This window comes from Saccostrea cucullata, unplaced genomic scaffold (assembly GCF_032062105.1).
Source record: "Saccostrea cucullata isolate Sc308-1 unplaced genomic scaffold, CSIRO_AGI_Scuc_v1 ctg1907, whole genome shotgun sequence".
NCBI lineage: Eukaryota > Metazoa > Mollusca > Bivalvia > Ostreida > Ostreidae > Saccostrea > Saccostrea cuccullata.
Window position 1 is genome coordinate 113867 of NW_026919461.1, and position 25510 is coordinate 139376.

General features: G+C 33.1%; 1 protein-coding gene and 1 long non-coding RNA gene across 2 annotated transcripts in view; one reads left to right on the plus strand and one right to left on the minus strand.

The window, feature by feature from the left end:
- LOC134232010 (uncharacterized) overlaps positions 1 to 25510 on the plus strand; it is a 61491-nt gene that overhangs the window by 25450 nt on the left and 10531 nt on the right. Inside the window, exons 10-11 of the mRNA XM_062713961.1 lie at positions 10311 to 10428; positions 10906 to 11340. Of these exons, the coding sequence (XP_062569945.1) occupies positions 10311 to 10428; positions 10906 to 11340 (553 nt within the window). The remainder of the gene's footprint in view (positions 1 to 10310; positions 10429 to 10905; positions 11341 to 25510) is intronic.
- LOC134232005 (uncharacterized) lies at positions 23409 to 25077 on the minus strand. The gene is made up of 3 exons (XR_009984677.1): positions 24993 to 25077; positions 24451 to 24508; positions 23409 to 23862 (listed from the first exon to the last, which is right to left on the minus strand). It is a non-coding gene; the product is annotated as an uncharacterized LOC134232005 (long non-coding RNA).

Sequence of the window (25510 nt, forward strand, 5' to 3'; positions counted from 1 at the left end):
AAGAGAAAGCTGTGCCTTATGATTGAACAGTATAATTAATCACCACTGTTTTATATCACTTAATTAATTTTTTTAATAAAACAATAAACTTTCTCATTTTCGAGAAAATTTTAGAAAAACAAAATTAACAATAAGAATTCAGAAAACCAAACACGTAAAATATAATAAAAATTCTTTGAGAAAAAAAAAACAAAAAAAAAAAGCTCTATGAAACTTAAGGCGACCTTTTAAAAGCGAATGCTGTCCTCTCTTGACCAGTTGACCGAGTGAAAACGGTGTGAATCAATGTTTTCAAACCCGTAAAAAACATGTTTTATCCCGATTTTTCCCCATTCACTAAGAACTATTTCTTATTAATGAAAAATAAATATCACTGACCTCCCTACCCTTTCTTTGAGTCGGAAGAGGGCGTTAATGAAGTTATCTTTTTTAAAGAAAGTCTTTAGATGTTCTTTTTATTTACAGAAAATGTTATAAATTACATCCTCAATAAAAAAAAATATACAATAAGTATTCCAATCATCTAGCTTACAGATAAATAACTTTTTTCTCATAGACTTGTAGAAAACATTTGCCTTTATACATGTATATGCTGAAGCTTTCATTTAATTGTTTAAGCATTTTCACAACAATATCATAGTAATGAATTGAAATCAGTGTTTAATTTTTATCATTAGCAGAACATTAAAAAAGAAATAGGTTAATGCCATGATTATATAAGTAAAAAAAAGTAATAATTGAAGGTTTTTAAAGCCCTTCATTCTATTTTAGCTTTAAAAAAGTGGCCACAGTAAATATCAGTAAATCTCAGCAACGACAGCACATCAACAGTATTTATTAGTATTTATCAGACACAGCAGTAAAGATGACAGTAATTATCAGTATTTCTCAGCAACAACTAAAATTATCAGAAACAACAGTAATAATAACAGTAAATATCAGTAATCATCAGCAAGAACAGCACCGTATCAGTAATTATCAAACATTATCAGTAAAATTTGGGATTCTCAGCACTTTTTTCGTCCAGTAGTGTTTCGTAGTGAAACTTACACCAGAGTCTTACATAACTCACCCGAAAGATTGATACTATCTCCCCGGGGGAATGTTTTACCTAGAGTCACGTCTCCTTAAAGAGGTCCCATTCTAGAGTGAGACCCTCCTCTGTGAGTTCCCTATTCTTTTTTTTATTCTTATCCTTCGGAAGTATTACTCTACAGCAGACTTATAAGGGGAAGTAGGTAAAGTATCGCTCTAAAACACCGGCTTTATATGTTGCATTTAACTGCCTCACTCTAGAATAAGATTTTCAGGGGCCAGTATTGTATTGAACATGTTACAGATTTGATATGAAAGTCCAGTCTCTTCTCATTCAGAGGTCAAGACCAAGGTTAAAGCTTTTGAAAATAAGATCAAACTTTAAGGAAAATGCATGATGTCAGAAATCATTGCTTTCGAGGAACGTCTGGTCAAAGATACTACACAGTTTAACATGAAAGCCTAATCTCTTCTCATTCAAAAGAAAGTTATGGTCAATTTAAAGGAATGATCAATTTGTTTTTTTAGTTAATCACCCTTACACGTCAAGGTCAAAAATCATAGTGCATTTGGTAAGGACATCTCACAGGTAATATACGAGGGTTGTCCCCCCCAAAAATAGAGAAACCAGTTTATTTTCTCTTTACTAAATTGAATTTCTTTTCGTGTCAATGCAAAAAGAAACATTTTGTTGTCAATTTTCAAATTCCATGATGATTTCATAATTAATAAGAAAACTAAAGTATTAAAAAATAAAGAAAGCATATAAGTGTACATCGGCGCACGAAAGCAAGCGTAAATTACGTCTCTTATAACGTAGTGATCTGTTTGTCTGCTTCACAATCGTCTGTTAATATCAATTTTTTTTAAAGTGAAAAACCACGGTTGACTAAGAGACTATTTTTTTCACTACTCTTCGTTTTTTTTTTTTTTTTTTTTTACTTTTTTAATAGATTCAAATTTCTGTCGTAAAGTAGTCGAAGGATCACCTTATATTTTAGGCAGCAGAAAATACACATGTTTGACGTCGTTCGTTGCAAAAAAAGTTCCTCGATGACTTTGTTTAACAAACAGTACTCTACTTTTTACATGCTATAACCATTTTTAGGTCACCTGAGTCACTCAGGTGACCTATTGCTGTTCGATTTCGTCCGTCGATGTGCTCAACGTGTCGTGTGTTTACATTTGAACAATTTCAGCTTCTTCCCTGAAACCACTATACCAATTTCAACCAAATTTGGTACACAACCCTTATGGATGAAGGGAAACGAAAATGTGAATTTCATGGTCCCCGTCCCCCTGGAGCCTGAGGGGCTGGGCAAAAACCACTGAAATTATTGAAAGTCAAACTGTTGTCGTGAATGTAATGAGGAATGGGTCCTTTACCAAAATTGTAAAATTCATGGCCCCAGGATCAGGGGTTCTATTGCTAGGGTGGGGCTCTATCAATTATAAAGTGAAAATCCATTTATTCTTTGAAAATCCTTTTCTATGCTCCTGGGTATGAAATAAACTAACTAAGAACATAGTTATGATAAGCAAGAGTGCCTCTACCAAAATAGTGAATTTTATGGCCTCCAGGCTCAGGGGTTCTGGGGTTAGGCCTAGGCTCTAATGATTATATAAAAATGCATTAATTCTTTGAAAACCTTCCTCTATGCTTCTTAGTATTAAATGAAGTACATAGTTATGATAAGCAAGAGTGCCTCTTCTAAAATTTTGAAATTTATGGGCCCAGGGTTAGGGCTTCTGGTGGTAAGGCTGGGCTCTATTGATTATATAATGAAAATGCATTAATTCTCTGAAAATCTTCCTGTCTGCTTCTGGGTATTAAATAAAACTATGGGCATAGTTATAATGAGCAAGAGTGCATCTACCTAAATTGTGCATCTACCTACCGTATATACTCGCCTATAAGTGGGTTTTTTAGGAGTAAATCTCTGGTCTAAAACTCTTTGTCCAACTTATAGGCGAGATATTAAAATTATGGTTTTATGTTACGCCAGTGCATCTGATATACTAGCTTATTAAATACAACCGACTTATAGGCAGACCGACTTATAGGCGAGTATATACGGTAAATTGTGAATTAATGGTTCCCGGGTTAGGAGTTCTTGTGTTAGGGTGGGGCTCTATTGATTAATCATAGAGTGAAAATACGTTAAATTTTTGAAAATCGTCTTCTCTGCTCCTGGGTAATATGCAAATGAACTACCTTTATTGTTATGGTGAGCAAGGGCCTTTCTTCTAGAACTGAGAATTTCAAGGCCCCTGGGTAAGTGGTACCATAGAGTTTGGGGATTGGTGGGAGGTCTGAATTTATATACTGAAAATAAATTGTTTGAAATATGCCCATCACATTTTTGATAAGCAAGGGCGTCTTTTAAAAAATTATGCAGTGTGTGGACCTAGGGCTAGGGTTTCATTTGTGGTAGGTGCACTTCCGATTATTGCTGAATATTACTGTTTAGTTCAAATGCAGTTTTTCTTCCCCTGCCCTGCCTATGGGTCTCAAATAAACAAAGTAAGCAATTGCTAAGTGTATACTTATGATTAGCAATGGTGCCTCTTTTAAAATTGTGATTGTCATAGCATCTAGCTTACAACATTAACTAAATTCAATCTTCGACGTCACGCACATGATGCTCTGGTGACCGATAAGACCCATAGGTCTCTTGTTGGTATATAGGATAAATTATCATTGAATCTGATAGCATTCTAAAACAACTTCTCTGTTAGAATATAGTGTGTTTTGATACGTCTGTACTCTTTCTATCACGTCTCTAATGTATAGAAACCCTATCCAAGCAATTCATTACATTCCCTTGAGCCCTTTACGCGTTTGACGACGTCATTTTCATCAAACTCAGTTATGACAACACTTTGAAATCATGACACTTATCGTCTGTTTTAATTGATATTCATATGGAAATTTGCCATGTTAACAAGATTTTAATTCTGATTTCATTGATTTAGATTCGAGTTCAACGTTTTACATAGAACTGAAGAAATAAAACCAAATGTAACAGTTATATGCGTAAATTATTCCGCAATTTGTTCGTGCGCCGACAGCCCCTATTGGCTTTCATATAAATCGTCCCAATATTTTTAATATGAAAGATATATATGTAAGAATTCAATATTTGAAAGAACATCATATACAAAGTATGTGTTCATGCATAGTTTTTAATAGAGATTGTTCTATCTGACGTATCCGTATCCGTATACGTATCCGTATCCGTATCGAGTTATGAAAGGCATCTCGATCCCGATGTCTTAACAATCTGGTTACATTTCAATCGTTTCATGTTTGGTTTAACCGCATTCACTAAAAATGATATGTAGTGTGATATTTTTAATAAAAAACATATCAATTGCTGTATAGGCCTTATGCATCATGTTTTTTGGGGGAGGGGGTAAACGTTTAGAAATAAAATTAGAAAAACAAGCATGATTTTAATTATTTAAATGTGTAGAAAATTGTTTGACAATCTCTCTCTCTCTCTCTCTCTCTCTCTCTCTCTCTCTCTCTCTCTCTCTCTCTCTCTTAGGGTATTCATTCTTCATTCTAAAATTAACATTTAAAAGAATTTTACACGACAAATCCCCATTAACATATGATTATATATACAGTTAAATATCTTTATCTTAAACTTGTAAATTAATTGTAAAAACATGTAATTGCACATTACTATAGTAACTGGGAAATATTTAACAATATTGCAAACAAATGTGTATGGGGGATTTACTGAAAACGTCCATCCTCTATTCCTTTTTATCATCTTCTATGCCATTCATTATCACGTATTTGATGGTCATAGTTCTCCAGAAAAAAATGGATAGCTGGTAAATACACTCCCTGGCCTAAATTGTAGGTCGATAGCCGTATCATGGGCGGCGCAGGCAAATAGTGGGAGACGTTAATTGGAAGGGGGGGGGCTTAACCAACAAAAAAGGTAAACACCACTTTTAAATGCCTAATATTATGTCTATCTTTGCAAGAAAGTGCCCCCCCCCGTTCTGACGCGTATCCACGGTTTCAAGGAGCTTGAGAATTGAATATGTACAATTTCCGACAATGTTGCGATTAAACGCAGTATATGTAGTACTCGATTGATTTAATACTTGTCGAGAAAGGGGGAGAAAAATAAATGTTAGGTTATGATATATCTTCCTTTCTTAAACAATTCTATTTGCATATTAACTTCTTTTTATGAAAGTTACATGATCGAGTTTATAGTGAACAAAGCAAGGTCTGAAAAACTTTGATACATGTATTTCATCACTGTGATTTTTCTTTAAATAAGTGATTTTTTTCCATATTTATTTTAATCTTAGCATAAAAAGAGAGTTTTAGTGATTTTCTAGCGTGGCTGTCGACATGTACACATCTCCGATAGCATAGTTGTCATAAATCCATACACTGACCAAATATATGTTTTAAAAGTTAAAATCCAACAGAAACTAGAACTATACTGAGAAGTTAATTATTTTTTAATGCATTTGCTGCAATTAAAAAAAAAAAAACACGGAATACAGCAAAACCCGTTTCGATATGCACGCATACAGGTCGAGAATAGGCATCGAACGCAGTGATAAAGATATTTACCTGTATACTGCTATCGCTACAGGGATGTGCACATGTCGAAAAAAAAATCCTATTTTACTTTTATTGAAATATGAATCTCAGAAGTCATGTTATCCATTGCTAACCGAACAGTAAAAAATTGTCACCACATAGCACTTACACACGTGGTCCACGACGATCGGTATATTTGGTCAGGGGATATTTCAAAGGTGGAAAGCTTACTATTATTATTGTTGATTGAAAAAAAGCAAATCCTTTTCTTTTCAAAAATAGATATTACTCTTGTCTGTATTTGTAAATGTAAACAAAATTTATAAACATGGCTTAACTACATTAAATTTATTTTTCTTGCATGCAATGTTACAACGCACTTTGAAAAATTACGCACTTTGAAAAAAAAATTTCAAAGTGTGTTAAATTTTGGGACCAAGTCAACACACTTTGAAAAAATAAAATTTCTTTTCAAAGTGGGTTAACATGGACCATATTAACGCACTTTGAAAAACTGTGTGTGGATTTGTCAATATTCCTGCAAATCTTAGGTAAGATAAATAATTTAACCTGTTTGATAATTCTTCTCTGAAGAGGTCACTTCAGGATGTGAAAGTGAGCGATTTAGATTTTTCCATACTTTGAAAATTCTTTCTTGCTTAAATACTGTACTGTACTTGATTTTTTTCAAGTTTGCATGCATTTTATGTAAACTTAAATTTATTGAAAGTTTTCAACGTCATACCAGTTATGTAAACACATATTTTTGGGTGTAGCATTGGCATCAGTACCGGAAAGGGGGGTTACATAAAGGCATATAAATATTTTTAAAAGATATACATAATATATACATGTATGCATTAAAAATTGGGGCTTACCTGTGGGGTCAACTTTAAATTTGCTACCGACGGCTATGTACAATATTTAAGAAAAACAGAGTTGGGATGAGAGACCTTCTACTCGTCTTCTCCTTGTTCTCAATGAGGTTAAATGAGTTCATGTAAATTTTAAAAAAGTTTTTCGAAAGATATAATTATTACAATTTTATTTCCTCTATTACTAAAATCTAAGTCTAGAATTTTTATTTTCATACATATCTTTTTTTCAAAGTGCGTTAAATGGCTTCATGGTAAAAAATGTTTATGTGCATTCTTAACGCACTTTGAAAAAATATTTCAAAGTGCGTTGAGTGTGTCCAAAATTTAACGCACTTTGAAAAAATTTACGCACTTTGAAAAAAATTTTCAAAGTGCGTAATTTTTTCAAAGTACGTTGCCACAATGCAACCTTACGAATCATTCATCCTTTGTCGAGATTTTTCCGTGAAAAAGGGGGGGGGGGTAAAAAAATTGCATAATGCTCTCTGAAAAAGATTGGATTTTATTACGATAAAACATTTCATTTTAGATACTGTGTATTGGTTTTTCTGTAATATAGAATATAGATATTTTTACGTCTAATAAATATTATTTGAAGAAATAAAAAAAAAATCTCTGTCCTTTCTGTTTGCTAGAACTGTAGATTTTCACTGATTTGCTTTCCCTCGTGTACCTTCAATCATTTTTAATCATATATTTGAATATCCTTACCATTTTACAATAGTATACAGAGACCACAAAAATATATAGGTGATTTTATACATAACAGTAGATCAATAAAGCATGCGTGAATAAAAAACTAAACCAAAAAAATTGTACGTTGCTATTAATGTAAATATGGGAATTTAGGCCGGACGCTTATTTTATTTTTTTTTCTTAATAATTTAATACGAGCACAATTATTTTCAGAAAATTGTATATTGTAATTCATATTGTGTTTAAAATTAATTACATTCTGAATTTTTTATGCTTTTTTCTGTTAAGCAAAGCATTCTTTCTAAAAGTAGCGAGCTGCACTTTAGCATGTTTATAATGAAACTCATCTCCGAGTTCATTCGGGGACAAATTCTATCTCGTCTTGGTTACCCTGGCTAAGGGCTCCAATCACCCAAAAGTAACGTGCGAGAAAGATGCCAGCGAATTTTTGGGCCATCTTCAGAAGTAACTAACATGCATGCAAGTATGCATGAAATATTTCGATTCAGTGAAGATAAAGCTTTAAAATGATCCCGTAGTATGCAGATGCATGGGGGGGGGGGGGTTTCACTTTTTCTGAGAATAATCTTCTGCTGCAGTTTTAGATAATATTTTGATTTGGAAGCTCCCTTCACATTTTTTGTTGCTGGAAAATACGCAGATCCAAGCTTTGAAAAGTAATGCACCAAACAGAAATGATACAGGAAGCCCCCCCCCCCCCCCCTCTATCCCCTCCAAAAAGATTTTAAAGTGTGGTGCTTAGGTATTTTTTGTTGTTGTTGTTTGTTTCTTTGTGTGTGTGTTTTTTTTTTTGGCTTGTCAACTGGGTCAGAACCCCCCGCCCCCCTCCCCCGGCATTTGTAAGGTTATTAAAGTTATATACTAAAGCAAGAAAAAAGTTACGTTGGACAGCACCCCACCCCCTCGGAAAACGCAGAGTCCTTGGTAAACGCGAATTTGTGTTAAATTGGTATGAAAAGTCTAAGGTAGGAAGCATTAGAAGTTTGGGTTTATTTTCTTGTCAAAAGTAAAATTATTATTTCAATTTTTGAGCAAATTTCGACATCCCCGCCTGAAAAAATCCATGCTCTCTCCCAGTATCTAATAAATGGTACAGCACAAATTGCATATGATTTTATATCTACTATTGCGGTTACGGATGGTTACGAGAGAGAGAGGGAGAGAGTTCAATGAATAAAAGAGTAATTAAAAATTATATATTCAACCAGGTCTCAAGTATCATTTCCTTAGATTTTAAAAATATCTCCCAAATATTGCAACAGAAATTATTTCTAATTTTAAAAAAGCTAGACTGTCAGACAGGGATACTGAAAGACTTCCTGTAATAATAATAAAACAGCCGAATCCCGCAAAAAATGTACATACTTTGTGGTCGGAGTGAGACAATTAAAAATCTCAAAAATGGATTATGGCAGGAATGTCTGTCTTCCAAGAATATTTTGGTAACGGTCATGTCAATTATTTCTGCCCCCCCCCCCCCCTTAAAAATACAAATGCCTAGAAATATCAATCTAAACAGGGGATTTTTTTCGCGCGTGTATCAAAAAACGTACAGATGTACACAAAAAATTTAGCATTCTGGTTAAATGCCGTTAAGTCTTGAACAAAATAATTATTATCTGATATCACATTGCTTGGTTTAGATTTGAGATTAGTATACTAAGATAATCAGTTGTAATTGACAAATGAGTTTTGCGATGGAAAACAACTGCAGACTATATAAATGTTTATTAGAACTAGATAGACAATGTTTAGCTATACGTGTACCTTATGAAGCCGTAATAATTATACCTTAGCCACCCTCCTCCCCACCTTTAGCCGCGCAAATATCAAATAACTTTTCTTTTCCACTTTTGATATTTTCCTTGACCAAAATCTGATCAGCACGGACTGAGTCAGTGAGTGTTTCGATGTGCCAGGCTGTACGGATTGGTAACAGTGTCTTTAATTTTGAGTTTTTATGGAGTTTATTTCTTTTTTGTGATTCATATTTCAAAAAATGGAATTCAGGGTGTATATCAATTGACTTGTGCACATCTTCGAACCGGTGCAGTGATCTTATTACCAGGTATGGGTACGTGTACAGCGTTCGACGCGTTTTCTCGACATGCATCCAAGTCTGCATAAAACCTGCAAATCTAAGACGCCGTTTGTTTTGATCCATTCAAATGATAATTTCAAAGTGTGTTTTCGGGTTTTAGTACTTTTTATTTCATGTGTATTCTGCATAAATTGGCGCAGTGAAAAAAATGCGTATTCCTGCAACTATTTTTTTTTCAAACTTGCATTTTCTTTCCTTTTTTTTAATTACATTTGATTCAAATCAATAATTATTAAAAAAAAAAATATGATTATTATGTTGTTTGTGGTGATTTTGAAATGTCTTGATCAACCCATGTATTTACAAATGATTTACCTTGTAGATGTGCACAAGTTAATAGCCAAGACAAAAAATCATTCAAGTGTAACGAGGGCATTGGGATATATATCGTTACAATAAGACAAGGTGTCTGGAAGAAATATGGCGGAATAAGGCTATAATTTGTTTGAAAAAAGTCGTACATAGATGAAAAGTAGCGTTTTTACGAATTCATGTTAGCTTTAGATACTAGTCTGTCAACCTTCAAGGGCAAGGTCACGGGGTAAAAAAATATAGTGTATTTAGAAAGGTGTTATCATAGGTTATGTACACGTATATTATGAAAGTCCTGTCTCTTCTAATTTAAAAGAAATAGCCAAGGTTAAAGTTTCTGTGACGGACGGACAGTGGGAGAAACGAATTACATTTAATGTGCCTTTGCTTTTGCGAAAGCGGAAAAAATTATACAGGAATGTCGGAATATAAATCACTTTTGTAAACATGTAGAAAGGAAAAATATATAAATATATAAGGATGTAATAATTATTGTTTGAAAGATGCCATCTTTGTGTGCCACAAAAAAAAAATAATTAAAAAAATGCAAATAGAAGGCATTTAACGAGCGTTAGTCATTTTATTTGCATGCACCATTACAGTAAGGGAATCTGTCAATACATAATAATTCGGTGTTAAAACATTTTAATGTTTTTAACACGAATACATTTTAACCGTTTCATTGCAGATTATCCTAGCAAAACGCCCAAAGACAAATGTAGACACAGACCCTCTTTGTACTTCTGTAAGTAATCAGGATTTGTCTGGGGATGAAAATGGACGTCTGGATTCCGGAAACAATAAAGGTATATGAAATATATTAAACCATGATAAATTATTATATGTAATTATTTAGATGAATGAATACCTATTTTAAGTACTTTTATGATATATTTTAAAGTCGTTCATACAAAACAGTAATATGTTTCAACTTTATGATGTATAGTTTTTAATGATAGACCAAAAAATATTATATAAATGTCTTTTTACATGCACAGAATCGAGATAAGAATTTAATTAACGTGTTTGACTAGATAAATTGACGTAACAGGTGTTTGTGTTTGCAATTCTTTGATATTTTATGTAAACAATTCACATTTGAAACTACATAACTACGATCTCTTTCTGTGAAATAGAACAAACTGTAAATTGAAAGCATATCAGTACATATATTGCTTTTTTAAAATTCATTTTGTTGTTCACAATTTAATTAGTAAGTGTAGTACTTTATGAAGATGTTTTTCATTTCAGCATTAACAAATATTTTTTTATGTATTACACAGATCCATTATCGGGATTGACAAGGGAGCAGCGCGTCGTTCTCTACACTTTGTTCTTATATCAGGTGTGGAGGGGTGACGTCTCTATAAGTGACGCCGACTACATGGGTGACATTGATATCATGACGATATTGAAGGAGCTAGAGAACAAAGGACTGCTGGAACAGTATTCCTTTCAGATGATTCCACTTGATAAACTATCTATGTACCACATCCCAGATGATAAACAATCTATGATAATGAAATCCTACAGTGAAAACTGTCTTCTGAGTGAGATAGACAAGGACTTCTTCATACAGGTAGCCTCAGATGAATCCATAGAAATATATTCTAGAATGTACTATCGTCATGGAGATGGTCCCAGAGACATCGGTCCTATAACAGCGACAAGACTGATTGTGGAGGGTCGTGGACACGGATTACCTTATTCTGTAAAAGGTACATGTACAATGTACATATGTTTGTTTGATAAATCATATCATTGTTATATAATTCTAATTTATTTTCTTTTTTTTAATATTTCATATTATAGAAAAAAATAAGTTATATCATTTTCTTTCAACATGAATTAAGAATTGATTCCATATACATATAAGATACGAGGTTTGTCTCGTAAAATCGTGGACAAGTTGTCTAGCATGAATGATAATCATCACTGCTTTCTGAAATTTTTTCACTACTTCTTACTACATATTTCCTGAATAAATAAAGCAAATTTCAAATATATATATGCATAAATAAACGAATTATGAGATTTAATATCATGCATTGTATCACCTTACGGCGTACGGATGATAACGTCAAAGTGCCTATAACAGCGTCAGGTACCTCAAGTTTCATCCTTGCACTAAAAATTAAGTTGGAAAAGTCCCACTTAAATTTCGGAATTTCATTGAAGCACTTAAATCTCCATAAACAATTTAGGAACCAATGTAGCAAAAATGTACGATCTTCTGATGATTTATTGGTAAGATACGGATAATATTCCAACATCATTCAACTAACAGACAATCATATTGATGCGGTCTACATTGATAGCGTCTTTAGCTATTACAAATTGTAGTTTGTTTGTATGTCTTGTACTACCTCAGGACTCGATCAAGAAAGACTTTCCTCAGAGAGTCCGTCGGTCCACTTAGTTTCCGTTCATTTTCTTCGCAACCGTTGCACATACTGAAATGAAATTTGGTATACAAATATATCACCTAAATATCCAGGTCAAGTTCTGTTTTGGGTGCGATCGCACATTTTTTGACAGAGTTATGCCCCTTGGACATAAAAAATATTCAATTATTTGTGAAATGAAAATTGGTATACAGATATATCACATGAATATCTAGATCAAGTTCAGTTTTGGGTACGATCGCACCATTTTTGACAGAGTTATGTCCCTTGGACTCAGAAAAATTTCAATGATTTGCTGTTTCCGTTCATTTTCTTTGCAACTGTTGTACATACTGAAATTTAATTTGGTATACAGATATATCGCATTAGTATCTAGGCCAAGTTCTGTTTTGGGTACGATCGCACCATTTTTGACAGAGTTATGCCCCTTGGACCTGGAAAAATTACAATGATTTGCTGTTTCCGTTCATTTTCTTTACAACTGTTGTACATACTGAAATGAAATTAGGTATACAGATATATCACATGTGTATCTAGGCCAAGTTGTGTTTTCGGTACGATCGCACCATTTTTGACAGAGTTATGCCCCTTGGACTTGGAAAAATTACAATGATTTGCTGTTTCCGTTCATTTTCTTTGCAACTGTTGTACATACTGAAATAAAATTAGGTACACAGATATATCACATGTGTATCTAGGCCAAGTTGTGTTTTCGGTACGATCGCGCCATTTTTGACAGAGTTATGCCCCTTGGACATGGAAATATTCCAATTAGGGGGAGGGGGGCATAATTTCAAATTATTTTCAAATTTCAATTTCAAATTATTTGCCGTTTCCGTTCATTTTCTTTGCAACCGTTTAAAATACTGAAATGAAAATTGGTATACAGATATATCATATGAATATCTAAGTCAAGTTCTGTTTTGGGTACGATCACACCATTTTTTACAGAGTTATGCCCCTTGGACTTGGAAATATTCCAATTAGGGGGAGGGGGGCATAAGTGTTTTACGAACATCTCTTGTTTTCTTCTATATTCACTTTAAGCTTTATAGGGTGCTATTACTCCATCTAAATCATAGCGAACTGATCTCCGGTGCACCGTTACGTCACCAAACGTCACCATATTTTGTGCGTTGTATTTACCACGCTCCCATTTCAAATGCTGAGGAAACTGTAAAAAATTGACCAAATGCATTGAAAATTTTAAGAAGACAACAATAAATAAATTGTGGAAGTGAATAAGGATAATTTTCACCCTAATATTATCTATTTAAATCTTTTTTTTTTTCAAATCAATACTCCTGTATTCTCTTATATATAATACCTTCGTTTTTGACCATGCGCCGTAGGGCCTTACCCTGTGCATATTCAAGCATTATAAAACTTAAATTTTTGTGTATATTTTATCCAAAACATTAAATTTGACAAATTAACATTCACTGAAAATTTCAGCTTATTATTTCCATTATTTTACGAGAAAAACGCTTTGTCCACGATTTTAAAGGACAACCCTCGTATATACATGAATTATCATTATGTACGTTTTCGTACACTGAGAACATAAGTAACGTTGAGTTTCGTTGGTCAAATATGTATGGTAGGATGTTCCTCTTTCTTAAATTATTAGCTCACCTGAGTCGAAGGTTCAACTGATTTTTTCTGATCAAAATTTTTCCGTCGTCTGTTGTTGTTGCTGTTGTCGTTGTTGTCGTAAACTTTTCACATTTTCATCTTCTCCTCAAGAACCACTGAACCGATTTCAACCAAACTTGCCACAAAGTATCCGTAGGTGAATCGAATTCGAGTTTGTTCAAATAAAGCGCAACGCCTTCACAAGGAGATAATTCAGAAATAGTGCAAACTTGATTCTATGTTTTAAAAATCTTCTTCTCAGGAACCTGTGGTAGGAAAGATGAGACTTATAGGGAAGCATCCTCATGTAGTGTAGATTCAAGTTTGTTAGAATCATGACCCCGTTAGGTAGGACGGGGCCACACTGGCCGTTCAAAGTTTCAAAAAGAAACATATAGGAAAATCTTCTCTGGAATAGCAGAGGCATGAGATCATATTTTATGGAAGCATCCTCAGATAGTGGACATTCATGTTTATTCAAATCATCACCACTGGGGGTAGGGCAGGGCCACAACATAGAATCCAAGTTTAACATAGACATATGTAGAAAGAATCTTTAAAAATCTTCTTTTCAGGAATAGCAAAGCCACGATTAGTCCTATTCATAGTGTAGATTCAATTGTGTTCCAGTCACAGCCCCTGGTGGTAGGATAGAGCCACAATGTAGGTTCAAATATAAAGGGTAATAACGTTACAGGTAGTCAAAGAGATAAATATGCAAGCATCCTTAGCTAGTGTAGATTCAAGTTAGTTCAAGCCTTACCCTCTCCCTTTTAAGGATTGGTTTAGACCACTTTTGGGTTTTAACTTTTAAAAAATAAATTGATTTATGTTTTTTCCTAGCTACATTGCTCAGGTGAGCGATGTGGTCCATGGGCCTCTTGTCTGTGAATAATATTTCAAATGCTGCTCCTCCTACAGTGTTTGTAAGAAGTATAGTCTTAACATCCAGACATGTCTTCAACTTATTAGAACCCGACACTCTTAATGAAGCATTTGCTCAGATGCTCATTTGTTAAGTTAATAAAGAGTGTGTCGGCAGTATTGATAGCACATGTCATTATATAATTGTGATACGGTCTGCCATCATCAGGGGTCCACTGTATGTATAAATCAATCAATTTTTTTAAAACTTCATTTGATTTTAATTTGGATCTAATGATAAGATCGCCAATATTCTTGTGTTTGTTGTATGCCACCATAGGGGGTGTTGTGAATAATTCTTTGCATACATCGTCATCTAGTAGGGTGAGTTCACCATGCATCGGACACATACCTTGCTTCGGACAACTTTAGGCAATAAACTATCTTTCAACTTAAGACTTCTGTGTATTTATTTGTTTCTGTCATAAAGACGAAGATTTAAATTTTTTAATGATACCGATTGTGTTTATCATGTTGTGATAAAAATACCACGCAAATGGCCTTGAAGTTACGTCATATTTTTACATCATCTAAGGGGAATAACCCGAAATTTATGATTTTGCAATTTTTAGAGTTATCGTTCTTTTAAATTCGACTTCCACGGAACGAGTCGGACTTTGGTGAATTTTGTCAGGGATTGGTAATTTTACATAAATTATAATTAAATTTCACTTCAATGTTTGTTTAATTCTTATTAGAGCTGGTTTTTACTAGTATGCTATTTTCACCGTACATCGGACACAAATTAACCATGCATCGGACACTTTTCGATGCAAAGGTAAGCACTACCATTTTCATACAGAACCCAGCTGACAGCTGTTTTTTGCGGAAAAAGAAAATAAAAACTCTAAATTTTCAGTCAAAATACAAGTTATCGATATTTGACGTCTGGAAATTTACTCAATTTATTTCAACAAACCAGAGTATGATAAACCATGAGAAAAAGGCGCGAATTACGGCATTATAAGCATTTTAGAGCAATTCTTAGGCAGAGTGAGGTATCGAGAATCATTCTACATTTGTGCATAAATATCGTCGATTAAATTAAAGTTGAGGGTTATTTCTCAGATAAAAGATGAAAATATATGTATATCAAGGATTTTAAAGCACTGTGATAAAGGTATGATATTTTTTCGGTCTCCATACCGTCTGTCCGATGCATGGTGAACAATGTCCGATCCATGGTGAATTTTCAGTTTTTTCTAAAAACTCGATTTTCGGGGATATTTTCTCAAAAAAGGCATATAATTGTGTCCTAAATTGTTATTTTAATCACAAACTAAATGTTAAACTCCATTTTGATAATTTTCCGTCGGTAGCGATATCGCTAGAACTTGTTGAAGTACAAAGGTATCCGATGCATGGTGAATTCACCCTATGTAGTTCCAATATTTCTTAAGTCGTTTCCTTAACCCCTTTATACATGGGTTAGACCTCTAAACCATTATAACTCCTTGTGTTTGATTCTTGAGGAGCTTTTTAAAGAGAAATATTATATCAGGGATAAATCTATACCTCGGCCTTCATTGTGTACTGTAACTAATTTTAAATTTAGATTTTGCTAAACATTATTTCCGGCCATGGAGTATTATAATTGAGTCTTGTATAGTTTCTTTAATAAATTAGTTTGTGGTTCATTCATATATATTTCTTGAGGAGGCGTCCGATATCACTCTTGTAAGATTTTCTGGCATGCATTTCGATATTGAGAAAGATTGCAAAATCGTATAATCTACAGAAAAGACACCCCAAAATATTACATTCATTTAACGTCTGTTCCACTTTTTTCTGTACAAAATATCCATTTTATATAACAATGGTACTAACACAAACAATCCTATTCCACATATAGGCGATTTTCCTGAATGTCTCTTAAATGACCGGAATGATTTGGAGATGTTTGTAAAATTTTGCTGCAAAGCAAGAAATATAGATCCTGTGACATTATCGAAGCAAATTCCTGATGATACTACAAAGTTTTATTCAGCTTTTACCATAGTTAAATTTATGAAATAATATAATGAGCAATTATATTTACTCTAAAAATGCTTCAGCATTTCTCTCTTCTCTCGACACTAGGGTTTAATTCATATCATTCCATGAACTAATTTTGATTTTGATGATGTGTGTTGTCTTGATAACTAAAAATAGAAATATCTGTAAAATACTTTCAAAATCCTCTTCCTCCTGCAATTTTAGTCTAATTTCAAAATAACTTGGCACACCAAAACTTCACTATAGGATTAATACCTCTATATATCGATTTTCTTCTAAATATACCGTGTTATTGTGGTGAGTAAGAATTAAAAAAAATGGAATACTTCTAGAAAGTTTCTTTACACAGGTATGGTATGATTCTATATAATGTGACCTGCAGATAAACTGCTCTGAGATATATAATTTTCCTTTTTTTAATTATTTTAACAAATGATGTTGCCATGCTTACTAAAAGTAAATTTTCTGTAGAACTCTTTTAAAAAGGTTCTTTCTTTGTCTAAGAGAGAGAGAGAGAGAGAGAGAGAGAGAGAGAGAGAGAGAGAGAGAGAGAGAGAGAGAGAGAACATTGTTACATACAATACGATAAAAGAATAGAGATATCCTCTTAGTTCTACTAAAATATAATTTTAAACAGTTTATGATCTGATCTGTTTGTGATTATGTAGTTACTGCACGTATGTACTTAAGCCATTAAGATGACATACATGTTAGCTTTGATCTTTAATATAATGCGTTTTAACACAATTCATAAATATGTTTTTTATAGGTGGTATAAGTATTCTTCGTTTCTTTGTGCTTCATTTACATTTTTAATGCCAAGAATGTAGCTGACATATGTTTTAATGATAGTACAGCAACAACAACAAAGTAAAGGTGCAAGGTGTTTAAATAAAAATTGCTAAAAATGTTTAAAGAAATAATAAATAACATAGGGTCATTTTATTTTTAGCTCACCCGAGCCGAAGGCTCAAGTGAGCTTTTCTGATCACATTTTGTCCGACGTACCTCTGTCTGTCCGTCTTTCTGTATGTAAACCTTTCACATTTTCGACTTCTTCTCAAGAACCGCTGGGCCAATTTCAACCAAACTTGAAAGAAAGCATCCTTGGGTGAAGGGGATTCAAGTTTGTTCAAATGAAGGGCCACGCCCTCATTCAAGGGGTGATAACTGGGAATTAATGAAAATTTTGTGGCATATTTTAAAAATCTTCTTCTCAAGAACCCCTGTGCCAGGAAAGATGAAACTTATGGGGAAACATCCTCAGGTAGTGTAGATTCAAGTTTGTTCACATCATGACCCCCATTGGTAGGGCGGGGCCAAAATAGCCAATCAAAGTTTTACATAGAATAATACTGGAAAATTCTCTGAAAATCTTCTTCTCAAGAAAATCAAAGCCATAATTCATCATATTTAAATGGAAGCATCCCTAGGTAGTGTAGATTCAAGTTTTTTCAAAACATAATCCCCGGTGGTAGGGCGGGGCGAAAATGGCCGACTAAAGTTTTACATAGAAATATACAGGAAAATTCTTTAAAAATCTTCTATGAAGAATAGCAAAGCCATAATTCATTATATTTAAATGGAAGCATGCTCAGGTAGTGTAGATTCAAGTTTGTTCAAATCATGACCCCCAGGGGAAGGGGGAAGGCCAAAATGGCTGACCAAAGTTTTACACAGAAATATATACGCAGTCATGATAAGGCTGTCCGAGGGCTTAAAATGTCTTAAAAATATACATTTTATTTTGAGCTAAATTTTAATTTCAATATGTTATCCTTGTTTGAAATTGAAGTCAACTTGAGATAACAGTTTAATCAGGTAGTATAATAAAGCATTTCTGTGATGTCAGATGACTGTGTTGATCACGTGACGGACATTTTTGATATTCTTAAATGTTGCACAAAAATCGCATCGGCACAAGTGCATAACACAATTATTGTGCAAAGTTTGTTACATAGACCAATTCATAGTGATCCATGGTACTTAGAAAGTGCTGGGGGCAGGTTTAATCTTTTCTTCATAAGAAAATATTTTACGATAAATTAAAATTACCAACATAAGAAGGGGTATTTTCCACTCTTTATTGCGATTTATACAAAAACGGATCAACTACATACGATCCCCCAGCAAAATCCAGTTAGAAGACATACTTCTCTTGTAGATTCACGCAAAATATCTTCAATTTATCCTTGTCTTTCACTTGTGCCAGTCCAATATAAACACGATTCATCAATTCTAACTCTGTCTACGGAAGTGTATGGGGAGCGTTTCAAACATAATTTTTTGCTATTGCTTGAATATATGCATATCGGACAAGCAAAAGAAATAAAGATATTTAAATATCAAATGTTAAACGTTATAACAGCACTATTAAGCTTAAAAAAACAAACCTTACTCTTGAATTAAACACAAATCCCCAAAATAAATTTACATGCTATGTAAAAATTATGACACTTTCCCCGTCATGTCAGCTCAAGTATGCAGTGACTTGACGTCATATTCTATTATGACGTCATATCTAGGTAGTTCAGAGAAGTAAGTACAGTTTGAACAGTTTGATATTTTACGGGCAGCCTTATCCTAGCTGCGTAGGAAAAAAATCTTTAAAAATCTTCCTCTCAAGAAAGACAAAGCCATAATTCATCGTATTTAAATGGAAGCATTCTTAGGGTGTATAGATGCAAGTTTGTTCAAATCATGACCCCTGGCGTGGGCGGGGCCAAAACGGCAGACTAAAGTTTTACTTAAAAATGTATAAGAAAAACCTTTAAGAATCTTCTTCTCAACAATAGCAAAGCCATAATTCATCATATTTAAATGGAAGCATCCTCAGGTAGTGTAGATTTAAATTTTTTTCAAATCATGTCCCCCATTGGTAGGGCGGGGCCAAAATGCCCAAACAAAGTTTAACATAGAAAAAAAATTGGAAAATTCTTTAAAAAAATTTTTCTCAAGAGAAGCAAAGCCATAATTCATCATATTTAAATGGAAGCATGCTCGGGTAGTGTAGATTCAAGATTATTAAAATCATAACCCCCAGGGATAGGGTGGGGCCAAGATGGCCAACTAAAGTTTTACATAGACATATATAGGAAAATTCTTTAAGAATCTTCTTCTCAAGAATAGCACATCCATGATTGGTCATTTGGATTTAAATTTTACAATAATAAACCACTTTCGATTTTTTCCTAGCACAGTGATCAGGTGAGCGATGTGGTCCATGGGCCTCTTGTTTTTCATAACTATGAAATTCAGAAATGAAAAATATCACTGTGTTTTTTTTTCTAATTTCAAGATGCTTTAGCCTTTCTAGTTGTAAAATTCCTGAAATAGTCGTTGTAACTCATAGTTTTTCACTCATCTAACTTATTGTCAATTATAAATCATTTTAATTGGCACTTTAATCGTATAGTTTTTACATTTTAGCCTGTGCTAGCGCAGTGGTTAGAGCGTATGCTCTAGAGTCGCGAAGTAAGGAGTCAATCCTTACGTCGCGGGTTCGAATCCCACTGTAGGGCGTGGAGACAGGTCCTTCGGATGAGACTGCATAAACCTAGGCCCTTAGTCGCAGTAGGTGCTGGCACGAAAAAGATCCCTCACTGCTCAAAGGCCCTGAGTGCCGAGCATAGGACAAAAGCACAAGATAGGTTAAGAGCCGAATCTGGCCCCCTATTTGATATAAAAATCAGAACATTGGTAAAATTGTGATAGTTTTTAGTTAAAACGTTAAAATGATGCTTACTTTAAGACAAGCACTAATTTTGATTTAAAGCTTACACAGAAGCCACTAGAGGGTGCAAAAATAGGACGTTTTTTCGAATTTCCTCAATTTTGGTGGAATTTCATGATATTTGAGATACATTTCTCTTCGGAAAGCATAGAGCACACGCTTGCCTATCTGAGATTTTTACACATATACTACATCTGATATCAGAGTATAAAATATATAAATTTGGTAGATAGGCAAGCGTGTGCTCTATGTTTTCCAAAATAAAATATGCTGTAAATTTAATGAAAATTTGCATAAAAATGAGAAATTCCAAAAATTGACCTATTTCCAGAGCTCACTGTGACCCCTGTATATTTTAAATCTTAAAACCAAAACTCATTTTGTGGCAGGACTGAATACAGGTTTACATGGATAAACTGTTGGATCATTCTGAAAGACACCCAAAATAGGGGGCCAAATAATGGTCTTATCCTATCTTGTCCTTTGTATCCCTCCACCGGCAAGTGGTGGCGTCTCCATATGAGTGAAAAATTTTCGAGAGGGACATTAAACAGCATACACTCAATCAATCGATCAATCAAGCACAGTCTCGATGTAGTCTAAACAAATCTTGGCAACTCTACTTCAAACTCTTCGGATAATACTATTTTTGCAGAACACCGATGATAAACGAAAGATGCCGATCCAGTAGTGGTAGGGGTGTAATTAGTATTAATGCCTTAGCAATTTTTAATTTGTGATCAACTTGTCAATATATTTTTCAAATGTTCTTTTTTTTAAAAAAGAAGGTTTAACTTTTAATGTAATCGGTGCAGGTGCGATGTAAAATTAAATGACTTAAATATTGATTATTATGATTTTTTAATTAAGAGAGGGAAAAGAATTTGATTGGTTAACTACCTCTATCTAAAACTACATTGGAATACCTCATGGTGTTTTTATGAAAAAATAAGACTTAAGCAAATTTTATTTATTCAATGCAATTTTTAAAATATGGAATTGAATTTTTTAACTCACTCATTTTTTTTTAATTTTCCTCTTTAATTTTTTAACTCACTCATTTTTTTTTTATTTTCCTCTTTGTCCGAGATAAGCACATATCGTTTCATAATTGATTTCGACTTTCCATCGGCGAGCAGAGTTTTGACGCTTTTTACGGAGATAAATGAAAACAAACACATGCATTTCATATATGGTTGTGTAGATAAATTATCCTAGAAGACAATGATAATAAACAGTTTTATGTTCCTTAGTTCTCCTGCCAAATGACTGAGCTTGTTTTTTGTTAAAAGTAGGCAGAAACAAATAACATCATGTTAAAGTGAAATATGTCATTTATTAAAGTAAATGACGGAAAAGTAAAGCACAGTTAATTAAATGGGGGTCATTAAATTTACTCAAATATAGAGTATTACACATCTTAGTCAAAATATAACACAATCTGACCCTAAGTGCCACAATGACATTGTAACATGATGTACATAGGCAAAAGGGGGTTCAACCCAACTAGAATAAGATTTCAAACCCTGTAATCTTTCACAAAATACACTACGCATGTATTTCAAGTTGACCCGTTATAAACATGATAAATTTCGAAGACATGTACAAAAATGCTCTAAACTGCTGACAGCCATAAAAAAAATCTGAAAGAGTAAATTGATGTGTTTCTGAGGAGGAGGTACTATGTGTAATTTGGAGATAGATACTCTGTGGTATACAGTGCTGCTATCCTATAAGTTGACAATTATATCCTATCCTATCGTGAATCCTGCATCCACAATCCTATCCTGTGATTTCAGTCTAATCCTATCCTATCCTGCAAATCTTAGTTTTTTGATATTTCGGAATTAATATGACAAAACAAAAAAAAAGAATAACCAGAAAAAAAATCAGATATAGTTATGGTATTCATTGAAATGTTAAATCATTTAATGGAGAAAAATAATCGAGATCGGCATTCCATAATTCCCGACACACCGCACAAATTTAAATTTTACGATTATCATTATCATGTTAAAATTTAATGTAAACAAATAGATCGTAATTAAACGTGGGCAAGTACTGATTTTGAGAACATATGTAAAGAAATTGGGCTTCCCGAAGAATCAAAGAAAAAAATTAATTAGTGTTTTAATTTTCCTACTACACGTAACAATGATCGGGAGACCCGAGATCGCGACTTGCGTCCGGCGTGTTATAATTAATTATTTTTAAAAATCATAGGCCTATACTGTTTTAAAGTGTAAGTATATGTTTCATGTAATTTTTTTATTTTTCCTAAACTGAGCACCATGAAAATAACATGCATGTACATGTATAATCTAACTGTGCCTGTAAAACAGTTTTTTTTTCTGAATGCAATTCTAAAAACAGAATTAAGATATGACTAGACTATAAACCAAACAGACTAGTCAAAATATAGATCTAGTATATCTTGACTTTAGAATGTTATACATTTTAAATGTGGAATTGTATCATATCAAATATTAAATGCATAATTTATTCTTTTTTTTATTCCAGTTCATCATCTGTTGTATGTGACATTTTTTCAAACATGCAAAATATATAGTTGCCAAATAAAATTCAGGATAATAGATATGTTAATTTTTTTCATTTAACTTCAGTTTCTTCTCAGTTTATGATCATCTCAGTGCCGTACAAATGTATTTCAATTTCCAATTTTGTTTTTTGTGTGAAAATGTAATAATTTGTTTTTAATAGAATATATTAGCTAAATGTTTATTGTCTGACAGATTTGACAGTAATAAATATTGTAGTGAGGTCACACATGTTCCTTAGATCTTATGAAACATTCATAAGAAATTAAATTCACGCTATTTACAGTATTTTTTAACTCATTCTTGAGTAAGCCAGGTTTGTATTTGACCTTGGCATTTGATCTTGAATGTTAATAAGTGTCTGATTGAGAAATATGAAAAAGCTCCGCAAATGTTCCTTAGATCTTATAAAACATGCATAAGAATTCACAGTATTTACAGCATTTATAACATATTCTTGAGTAAACCTTGTATTTGACCTTGTCATTTGATCTTAACATTTCAGTGTTTAAATGAGGAAAAATATTTTATCAAGTTCATAATATTTTTATTCAAGGTGATTCCTCAACAATGTTTACCACTTGAATATTCCATTACCATGAGACAAAGTCATTAAAAGTATCCATGTACAGTATTTATTAATTTCAATGCAGAGATCACAGATACATGTACATGAACTTTGTTTAAATTTAAGTTTATCAATGTTTTTATTACAGTTGTATAATGTTTTACATGCATATAATTTGGCTTTCTAATCCGACGCTCAAATTGAAATTTAAATGTCAGAGTTATTGTCAGAGATGGTCATAAACCGAACAGTTCCACAAATGTCAACAATAAACAAAAAACAAACAGTGATCTCTCTAATAATAGCACCATGATTTCAGACTTTGGACTCTTTGACACTGGTTTGAACATATCTTTCATCATTTACTCTAACAGCATTTGACATGAACTGCATTCTGTACAGCTGCAAATGTGCAGGGTTTCCTGAAAACAAAAATATAGGCATGTAGATTGTAAATTTTGTCATACACATTTCACACACATTTAAAATATTTTTGATTTTGATTATCTTTCACATTCCATGTACTATTGGCTTTAATTTCACCTTTTTCTCTCCGTAAAGTAATGCTTTTAGAAATCATAAAAAAGAAAATCTTATACTGCATCCTCAGTCATATTAAATAATAAAAAAAAGATGTTATTTAGCATATTTGTACATTAAAATTCATTTTATCTTGACAAGTTGCTAACAAGTATGAATACATTTGTTTTAGTAACTTTCCTCTATTTTCTGCTTGTATTTTATCTATTTAACGTTTTTTCTTGGTTTTCTATTTTTTTTTTTGGTCTTGAAATTTGAATATGAAAAAGAAGAAGAAGAAAATATCTATGTAACAACAACATGATGACCAGAAAAATTCACATTTCTTTCAGTTTTACTCTCAAGATTTTTGAAAGAAGAAAATCACTTGTTCCGAAAAACTGCCGACATGTCACCTCAACTCAGAAAATGTTGTTTATGTATTTAAATGACCATGTAAAAATACATGATAAAAATAAAATCATACATACTTTTTAGATTAAAATCCTTTATAATGTGATGGTGCATGAGTGCAGCCAAATCCATTCTCTGTAATGATGAATATTAAAAGATTAACTTATGTTTCATAACTCACAATGCATCATACATACAGGTACAATATGTAAGTGCACTGCCGAGTGAGCTTATTAAACATTTAGCAGTAGCATTAGAAATGGTCATGATCATTATGATGATTCTACATTCATTTATTATAAATTACACTGAAATGATAGAAACTATTTTCTGACCTTATTAGGGAAATGATAAGAGTATAACAACCTGATTGAGACATAATACATATGATTGTTTTAGTCTTAGTGTTCATTGATAGCTGATTGAATCATATGACAGAATATTTGTCACTATAAATATTTTTCCCTCCCCCCTTCAGACTACGCTACTTCTTTTCTCCGCACCCAATTTTGTTTATATTAAATAGAATAAAATGTTTAGTACATTAGAACATTGTTTAAAGTGATAAATATGTATAAAAATACAAGCATGTCTAATGTACAGTGTGTAGTATACTTACATGATCTCGCACATCATTTATTCAAGTCCGCTGTTGACGGTTCCTGTAGAATTATCCAATTAAACAGAACATATTTTACAGAAAAAAACATGTTATAACACTTTTACACACGTCAGAATCGGTTTAATCATCCAAACAAGCTGAAGAAGAACGGTCTTTCGATACCTGGACTCTTCGTTGTTTACATTCCCAAATTCGGTGGCAGAGGATAGTTTCGAATAAGGTACCGGTCAAAAAATAGAAAAAATAGAGAGACCTGAGGTTTGAATGCATATTACAGGTAATTTTATAGCTAGAATATTTTATGGGTGCATTTGGAGGGAATTTGTGGTCTTGTATATTTTATTGAAATATGACACTTTAGTGTAACTACTACTGTATATGGGATATGGACTAGAAATACAAAACTATGCTCAAAACTCGCTCAACCGGTATTTCACCAGAAAAGCGGGGTGGGTTCACAGGATGAATTGTAGCTTGAACACGAGGTAGTTGAACCATTATCTCTTGCTGTTCAT